Source organism: Rhizoctonia solani, chromosome 16, assembly GCF_016906535.1.
Source record: "Rhizoctonia solani chromosome 16, complete sequence".
Taxonomy (NCBI): Eukaryota; Fungi; Basidiomycota; class Agaricomycetes; order Cantharellales; family Ceratobasidiaceae; genus Rhizoctonia; species Rhizoctonia solani.
This window is the reverse complement of record NC_057385.1, coordinates 2,978,057-2,987,410: the sequence shown is the minus strand read 5'-3', so window position 1 is coordinate 2,987,410 and position 9,354 is coordinate 2,978,057. Positions and strand designations below refer to the sequence as shown.

Here is a 9,354-nt window from a genome sequence, read left to right as displayed (position 1 = left end):
GTTCACCGAGTGTTCCGGGCCTCCACCTACCTCCACTTCACCTCCACCTGATTCATAAGAATAAGCACGACCCATGCTAGAGTAACTTGCTTGCTTTTGGTGAATGATTGACCCGAGGAGGGGGTTCATTCATAGATAAAAGTCCGAGTTACCAATGATTTGACATTATTCTCCAATCCACTCAATTCTTTTCCACATGTCTCCTCAGAGTCGCAAAAAGATGACTTATGGCGAGTTCTTAAGTTTGATCTTCCATTGTCTTATACTGAGCAAACACTACTTAAAGTCCGCTTGGGAAACTCCGGTCTCAAGGTTTCCCGTATTATCCTTGGGTTGATGAGCTACGGAACTAAAGAATGGGCCGACTGGGTGCTGGAAGAGAAAGAAGGAATCGAGCACATCAAAGCAGCGTGAGTACATGGGTTTCAGGTCGGGGTAGGACTGACAGTCAAACTCTTGGTCAGCTACGAGGCAGGGATCCAAACCTTTGACACGGCCAACATGTACTCCAACGGCGAATCTGAACGCATACTCGGCAATGCAATCAAGCAACTGGGCCTACCCCGGGATGAAATTGTTGTTATGACCAAGGTACTTAGATTATAGTTTCAGTGATTCCAGTGCAGAGTAGTACTGTATACTAACCCACTTGGCTTGGTTTTACAAGCTATGTGGGATAGTCGGACGCACACCGGCCGAAGTATACTGGGCTGATACATCAAAAGGTGATGCCAATGGATACGTAAACCAGTATGGGCTCAGCCGCAAAGTAAGTTCATTATTTGGCTCGAGTACCCCTCATGGTCTGAGTACCTCTTATGTAGCATATATTCGAGTCTGTCAAAAAGTCTCTCGAGAGGCTTCAGCTTGATTATATCGATGTTCTTCAGTGCCATCGTTTTGATTACAACACGCCCATTGAAGAGACTATGCGGGCCTTACATGATGTGGTCCAGGCCGGATATGCGCGATATATTGGCATGTCGAGTTGTCACGCCTACCAGTTCCACGCGATGCAAAATTATGCCATCGCTAACAAGTTGACGCCGTTCATTTCGGTGCAGAATCATTATAACTTGATCTACAGAGAAGAAGAGAGAGATGGTACCAACAATAAAGGTGAGTATTCGATACAACACTCTCTAAGGACTATGATCATAGTGATATTAGATGTTTGGGGTTGGGATGATACCTTGGTCACCACTTGCAGCTTTTCCGAATCATCCCTTAGATTCGACACAGATCCGTAAGTACATAAAAACTGTTATGCTCAGATTGAGAATAAGTTAGATATATACTTATAATCAGATTCGCCAAGCTAATGGGTAGAGTAAGGGACTCTAACAAAGAGATCGTTTCTCGGTGAGCGTTGCTCGTTCTGTCTAGGTGCAACTTAACCTTACCAGTATGTTTTAAATTAGGGCAGAAAAAATAGCTAAATCTCGTGGTATTAGCATGGCACAAGTATCTATTGCTTGGAACCTGTCCAAGGATTACACAACTGCTCCAATCATTGGTATAACCAACTTGAAGAATTTACATGACACTATTGGTGCGCATACAAAGGGGTAATTCAGCTTAGTCTATTTCTAACCATTTCGTGATTAACAGATGCTATCGACGTCAAGCTCACTGAGGAAGAGATTAGACAACTTGAGGAGCCATACGTTCCTCGTGCGATTATTGGACATGCTTGACCAGAGTGTGCCTTACTATACATAACCGCGTATAACTTGTGAGACATGTAAATCCCTGGTCTGGCCATATGTTGTTCGTTAGATCAGTATTTCTATTGTTTTGAAAGAAGTCAATTGGACTATCTTTGCCCTCTTTTTGGCCACTTCTGGCAAGCTTCGTGAATTTGTTTTGCTCTTTAGCCTCCCGATTGCAAAGGGCCAAATGACTGTAGCCAAATTCACCGAGGACTCTTTAAACTTGGCTTTAGAGGCAAAAAAGTTATCTCTTTTCCCCTGATGGCGCTGAAAATAACATCGAGATCCTGTAGATTTGACTTAAATACTTAAATTTAAAGATACAAACATATTTCAGGTCGATGCTTACAGCAAAAGAAGTTGGATGTGGCACAGTATAGAGGGAGCCTGAGCTGCCATTAATGAGGTGATACATGCGCCTACGAAGCCTTGTAGAGAAGCGGTAACAGTAGAATTAATTACTGACAGACCGTGTCCTATTATAAGATGCACGACTTTGGGTAATATTGAATGGCTAAATTCGCCATTGATTTGGGGCGAGAAATGCATTGTGTGACATTTTCCAAGTGGGTCTTGGAGTCCCACTCTTTTTTCATGTCTTGGAAGGACTAGTCGATTGGGCAGTTCTCTATTTTGCACAAGTAGCAACGTGGTTGAAAAGTGGAGGGATATGAATTAATCCGCCAATATTGGCATCTATTCAAATCACGTGCCTCATACCAATACTGGACGCGTCACCCCACTTACGCGGTCTACGACCTGGATCTGCAACCATCGTAATCGCAGAGGATGTCAGAAGAAGTTATTGCCATACAGAAGGAGGTGTGTTGTGCCCCGCCTTTAAACATATTAATACTCATTGTCGTGCACGTTCAGGAGCCTACCTTTGAGTCTGTAGTCTCTGAGAAGACCGCTCTGTACGATGAACTACAAGAGGACGACTTGTATATCAAGTACAAGAAGCTTAATAGGCACCTCGAGAATCTAGCTATCCAGGAGGAATATGTCAAGGATGAACATGCCAACTTGAAACGAGAACATATTCGCGCGCAAGAAGAAGTAAAGCGCATCCAATCCGTTCCCCTTGTTATTGGTCAATTCCTCGAGCCCATTGACCAACATACTGGGATCGTCGGCAGTACTACAGGCTCTAATTATGTTGTGCGGATACTCAGCACACTGGACCGAGAGCTCTTGAAGCCATCGTCCAGCGTTGCACTTCATCGCCATTCAAATGCTCTAGTAGATATTCTCCCACCCGAGGCGGACTCTTCTATCGCTATGCTGGGACATGACGAAAAGCCGGATGTCTCGTACCAAGACATTGGTGGTATGGACTCTCAAAAACAAGAGATTCGTGAAGCAGTTGAACTGCCATTGACACAATTCGATCTATACAAGAAGATTGGTATTGATCCCCCGAGAGGTGTCCTATTGTATGGACCACCAGGTGAGTGGCATTTACCTTGAATCAATCTCGTAAGCTAGATATTTTTCAGGTACTGGGAAGACTATGTTGGTCAAGGCAGTTGCACACCATACCACTGCCTCTTTCATCCGTGTAGTCGGGAGCGAGTTTGTTCAAAAATACCTTGGAGAGGGTCCACGTATGGTTCGAGATGTGTTCCGCTTGGCACGAGAGAACGCACCTGCTATTATATTTATTGACGAAATCGATGCCATTGCAACAAAACGATTCGACGCCCAAACAGGCGCTGATAGAGAAGTTCAACGTATTCTACTCGAGTTGCTCAACCAAATGGATGGATTCGACCAAGGAAGCAACGTGAAGGTAAATCCGCGATCAATATTCTTTATAAATTAGTCGCGCTAACGTGTAACGTAGGTAATTATGGCAACCAACCGAGCAGACACACTGGATCCTGCACTATTGCGTCCAGGTCGATTGGACAGAAAGATTGAATTCCCCTTCCCCGCTCGCCGAGAGAGACGATTGATTTTCCAGACCATAACTGGAAAGATGAATCTTGGGCCAGATGTTGACCTCGAGGATTGTGAGTGATCATATCATTCTACTGAAGCATTCCAACCGACCTGTATGCGCAGATGTTTCACGACCGGATCGCCTCTCGTCTGCGGAAATTGCTTCCATTTGCCAAGCAGCTGGTCTTCAAGGTCGGTTAAAATAATCGTGCATTTATATCTTACTAACAAATTATCTTCAGCTGTTCGCAAAAACAGATATGTTATTTTACCGGTGGACTTTGAAGAGGCATGGAAGGTGCGTGATATTCCGTATTTGTTCGTGTATGCTACGATCCGTTCCCTGACGCGCATAAATTTTGCTTCCGCTTCTTTAGCAAACTGTTAAAAGAGGCGACGAGACCCTCGATTTCTGTGAGTTAACCCCCCGTTTGGTTCTATCGCGCGGTAGCTGAATGAATTTATTGTACAGACCGGTAGATTATTGCCTTTGCTTTCTTGTTATTGGTAAGTCAAACCCAAGTTTGGTGTTGCACTATCACTCACCATCGACCACAGTCCCTATAGTTGTAATATCAAACCAAAAATTTCAAGATTATATCTATTTCTGATCATTAGCCGGCCTATTGCTCTGTTCACTTTAGCGCTTCGCTGCTATTCACAGCGATTCGCTCATTCTTAAGAGCTAGAAGGATCTATATATTCCCGTGCTATTTTTGCCTCATTTATCTCGAACTCCTTCATGGGGTTCCCAATGGTAAATGTGGTTCACACGCGGGAAACATCTTCATAAGGTTTATCAGACGATCTATTTGTATTGTACGGGTAAGTTTCTCAAAACTCTACAGCCCGAGTGTTTACTGACCGGATCATAGTTTATTACTAATGAAATATCGTCAATTCGAACATTCTTGAGTCTAAGAGACCGCGATCCAACACTCTGGGCAACGTTGCATCCTTCGCGTTCCGCCCTCATTTTATGATCGCAAGATAAATCGCACGCCCTTTGGGGGCTTCCTGTCTATTCACCCGTTTTCTCGATAACGCACCACGAGGAAACTGGGCTGCTATATCGGGACACATTCTGTACATACACCATGTGAATTTATACAAGCATAGATTTTGCATAAAAACCGGTTTTGATTTATTTTTCCTGGGTGCCAATATAGCGCTTTGAATAAATTACATAGCCACAAACGCCAAAAAGACAGGTTTTTTTTTTCTGCAGATCAGAGAAACAAGAAACGGGAAACAAGAAAACGAGAAAACGAGAACACGAACGCGAACGCAAAACGAACCGGGTTCAGATGACGGAGCCCATGTGAAACAAGTACAGATGCATGGGACGGAGTAATGAGCATGTGATAATAAAGAATGTGCGATGAAGAAAGGAACAAGTCGGTGGAAAGATAGTACAGAGAGATAGCAAGCGCTCGGCCCATTACTGTTGAGGAAACGGCTGCATGGGCGGGAACCCGATCCCACCGGTCGCAGCATGCAGTTGTCCGGTCCCGACAGGAGCCATAGGCCCCATGTACTGGTCCGAAAACGGCTGCATGAGATGATAGGCCGGGTCCCCAACTATAGAGGGCTGGAACTGCGAAAGGAACGAATTAAATTGCTCGTTGGCTCCTAAGGATACGTCAGACAACGCTCCACCTCTTCCACACAACAAGAACTTGCCTAGATCATAGGACCCGTTCGGAAGCCCAATCGACAGCATTCCTTCGTGGTCCACCGCAAACGACTCGCTCGGGATCGGCTGATCGAGCATGTTGAGGACTTGCACGCTGGCATCCCCGTTCGTCATCGGACCGAGCTCGACCCGAGTGATCTCTGGATTGACGTTTGTATGCTGAGTCACGCCATACCCAAACGGAGACTCTTCACTCCCGGATACGCTCGTACCCGAGACGACAGACTCGCGGTCGCGGTCCCCATCGGCCGTATCGGGGCGCGGTACCACCGTCCCGCGCGGGAGGTCCGAAAGCGCCGGGATCATGCGTTTCGAAGCGACGAATACGCCTCCCCCCGGTCGGGAGGCGTCTTTGCGGAATTCAAGGCCCCGCAGAGCTTCTGGTGCGCGCACGTTGTGCACCCCAACGGTCGGGTTTAGTCGTTTGTCCGTCGTCCGAGACGGTTCGGGCGCGGACTGGGTCGCTTCATACAAGAGGCAGATTATTTCTGCGGTCTGGGGGAACAAACGAGTATCAGTCACCACAAGAATAAACAATAATTAAAGCACATTCCGACCCACCTTTCGCCTAACGGGCATGTGACCAGGTTCGACAGAGGCCTCCCATCTCTTGATTGTATCCTTCAACATTCGCAACTTGACTACAGCCTCGGCGTCTTTGCGCCTCGCCCACGCATGATGCTAATTTCCAAATCAGTCCATGAGCAAGGCCCTTCAACGCTACAAAGCATCCCCGCAAACCCACCTGAATAAGCGCAGCAGCGGTGGCTGCATAGCCAACCATATAACAACAATCAAATATCCGCTCGTTCTCTTCCAACGCCAACCAGTCAATGACATCCCGGCTCATCTTGACCATGTCCGTCATTCGTTCGACGGTGAGCGAAAACTTGAGGTGGGCCGGACACGAATACGATATGCGCATAAACACGCGCCAAAACATCATGCATACACACGCATAGTAGAGGTGCAAGAGTCCTGCGTGTGTGCTCGCGGTCGCAGCACTGGTGAATACAAATTGCTGCGGGAGTTGGTGTCGCCACAGGTCCAGATCCGCAAGAAGGGTTTCGAGGATATTATCACGAGCGTGCAACAAGCCCGTTGGACTGCGGTTATTGAGATTAATGAAGAATAACCTTATAAGTAGATAGCCCGGCGCTAAATATAACCACATACCTATATATACTTTTCAATACTCGCCCAAGTAGAATACTCAATTTGACGAGCTCGCCCATAAACTCCATCTTGTGGCCCTCAGATTCGTCCGCGCGGGGCAATCGAACATCACAATCAAGCACATTGATCGTAAGCGGGTGTCCGTACGAGGCAGCATACCTATCAAGAGAAAAAGAAACAGAGAAAAAAACACACACGCAAGTCCGAAGTGACCGCGATTGGAAACAAAATAAAGTCAGTTATCGGATCGACAGATTGGGAAGTACCGGAATGCAAATAAGATCAGTGAACAGTGGATATTGCGCTCGAATCAAGCCAAGCCACGGACGAAAGGAGAAAGCTGGACAAGGTACAGCCCCTCGCTCCGGAACCGCGGGAACCAACCGGATTCCCAGGCAAGAATGCACACGCGCACACTACACTTCGCGAGCTTCCGGTCATAGGACATGAATGCTTCTGTGTCCTTTTGACCCTAGACGTCATCGTTCTCCAGGGGTGGTACGACTCCTTCACCCCTGCACATCTACCAATCAAGACGGTACATGTAATGAGGCAGAGACTCGCCACCCCCTCAGCGACCTTTGTCGACTTGGTATGTCCTCAAGACAACCCTTCTAGGGGAGGAAGACCGCAGTAGAGGGCGGTTTCTTTCAAACCTAGATCCCTCGGGACTTGGGTCCAACAGCACTAGAACATCCGCCATGATTCAAGTAAATCCACGCAGCCCATCACTATGCGGAGGTCATATCTCCACCTCCACTTCTGGACAAACTTTCCACAACTTCTCTATCCGCCAGATAGCGCGCATGTGCAAGCGATTGAACCTCGGTTAATGAATCTTGAGATTGCGGACGGAACCGTTGCGATTCATTTATCGCAGGAACACTACCAAGCCTCCAAGCGGGCTCAAGTAGCAAAAGCCAAGTCAGGGGAGCCGCCACCCAGGGCCCGACCTGACAACCTCGGTCGGGCCGAGTCCGAGGGATGATGAATAAACAAATAGAAAGAGCCAAGTCCAAGGACAGGCTCTCACGCACGCGTAGCCGTGAAATAAGAAGCAGGGAATGAAAAAAGGATAGGTGATTGAATGATGAAATGATGGCAAAAAATGAGCGGGGGAAGAGGGGGTGGAGCAGGGGGGGGGGACATTTGGGCTCACCAGCTATCGACAACCACACAGGCACTCCATAATCGTCGTCTCAGTTCGAGGTCTGTCTGAACGGCCTCTGCTCGGTGCATGCCCAGGTCTTGAGCCTATGATAGCGGGAAGTAGTGAAACAAATTGGTTAGCGAGTGTAGCACAGTTGTGAGGGGACCGAGGCAAGGCAACGGGAGTACATACCATACGAATTGCCTGAATGAAATGAAGAAATGATTAGCCATGCGACTAACCAAAAAAAACAAGTGGTGTTTACCGCTCCAGCTCGTAACCAAGCAGCACTGGTCGCGTTTGGGACGCTGACACTGTGGCAATCGCCATTCATGGACAAAATCAAGAGGGCTTGAACGTTGGCGACCGAGCTGACACTGAGGACATCATCGTTGCGCATGACGGTTGCCAGCGTTCCCCTGAGTGCCTCAAAGACGCCACGTTCTACACGCCTCGAGCACGCCGCAACGACACACATCGAGTAGAGCAGGGCGGGGAGGGGCCGGGGAACGGACGAATTCTCGCGGGTGATGACACAAAAGGTGGGTGCGACCTCCCTGAAATAGGCATTGATCAAGTTCTGGAGTGTTTCGCGCTCGATACGGTGCTCGAGTGGTTTGGGAAGCGGGGCTGCGGCGAGCTGGTTTGGGGTTGATGGCTCAAGGACCTGAATGAATCCCTCGCCTGAAGCACCAACCTGCCATGTCTGGCCATAACGTGTATCATAGTTCTCCATCGTCCGAACGGGGATCGTTGCAGTCGAGTGCACAAGGAACGAGAGCGAAGTGGGACCATAGATCTTGACTTCGCCCTTGGATTGTGGCTGGGACTGCTGTTGTTGCTGTTGCTGTTGCTGTTGCTGCTGCTGCAATGACTGGCTCTGGCTCGAGACCTGTGACGCATGGTGTGGATGGCCATGGGGGGTCGAGTCGAGACTGGGCGTCGGAGGTGAGGTGTGGGGCTTATTGGCGCTTGCGTTCCCCCCAGCCCCTGCCCCCTGGTCTTCCTCCATCCGCTTCTTCTTGAAGCGTGTCTCGGTAATGGGCAGGAAGAACGTGCAGTTAAACGAGTATTGTTTGCAGTGCTGGCAGATTGGCGGGTCCGTGTCTGGCAGAATATCGCATCTGGGTGAATGAATATTAATAACAACACAGAGAGAAAAACAAAATAAAAAAAAAGAGTTTTAATTGACGACTTGGACGAACCGAATCTTTTTGCGCCGACACGGGTCGCACGCACGCTGTGTCTTGGTCCTCTTTGATTTGTTTTCCTCGCGCGGAGTGGGCGCTGCACTTGTTCCCGCACTCTGAGGCTCGTCTTCATCGTCCTGTTCGGCCGCACTGGCAGAGCGCTTCCTGCTCTCGTGTTCGTCATAGAACCCATGAGGCTGTTGTTGCTGCTGGGGCGGATACTGATAGGCTGTAGTGGGATAGTACGGGGCTGAGAACGTGGAGTGGGGATGGGGTGGATGGGACGGATGGGAAGGCATCGTCGCTCGTCGGGTCGTCGGCGTAGTAGACGTCGGCGTCGGTGTGCGGGACATGCCTCAACGCATACGTAGTGATAGTGATGGTCGAGTTCAGGTCAAAGAGGGGTGTCTCACTTTCCAAAAAAGCTTACCCACCCGCTCCCCGACCAGTCGTCGCTTATCCCTCTCTATCAATCAGCTTTTTTGC

General features: G+C 48.5%; 3 protein-coding genes across 3 annotated transcripts; 2 read left to right on the top strand and 1 right to left on the bottom strand.

Annotated features, from left to right (window-relative positions):
- Positions 1-196: 196 nt before the first annotated feature.
- On the top strand, positions 197-1,697 carry RhiXN_02223 (aldo/keto reductase family protein; the record flags this gene model as incomplete). The annotated part of the gene is made up of 9 exons (XM_043322042.1): positions 197-242; positions 287-410; positions 465-591; positions 668-769; positions 825-1,119; positions 1,171-1,246; positions 1,309-1,362; positions 1,422-1,552; positions 1,612-1,697. 9 exons carry the CDS (start codon positions 197-199, stop codon positions 1,695-1,697), a joined length of 1,041 nt encoding a protein of 346 aa, XP_043187865.1.
- An 804-nt stretch (positions 1,698-2,501) lies between these two features.
- Positions 2,502-4,136, top strand: RhiXN_02222 (AAA family ATPase; the record flags this gene model as incomplete). The annotated part of the gene is made up of 8 exons (XM_043322041.1): positions 2,502-2,534; positions 2,589-3,162; positions 3,212-3,504; positions 3,559-3,727; positions 3,780-3,848; positions 3,899-3,954; positions 4,034-4,070; positions 4,129-4,136. 8 exons carry the CDS (start codon positions 2,502-2,504, stop codon positions 4,134-4,136), a joined length of 1,239 nt encoding a protein of 412 aa, XP_043187864.1.
- Positions 4,137-5,097: 961 nt separating this feature from the next.
- Positions 5,098-9,221, bottom strand: RhiXN_02221 (Fungal specific transcription factor domain; the record flags this gene model as incomplete). The annotated part of the gene is made up of 8 exons (XM_043322040.1): positions 5,098-5,847; positions 5,914-6,033; positions 6,098-6,458; positions 6,529-6,687; positions 7,688-7,782; positions 7,871-7,882; positions 7,944-8,802; positions 8,884-9,221. 8 exons carry the CDS (start codon positions 9,219-9,221, stop codon positions 5,098-5,100), a joined length of 2,694 nt encoding a protein of 897 aa, XP_043187863.1.
- Between the last annotated feature and the right edge of the window lie 133 nt (positions 9,222-9,354).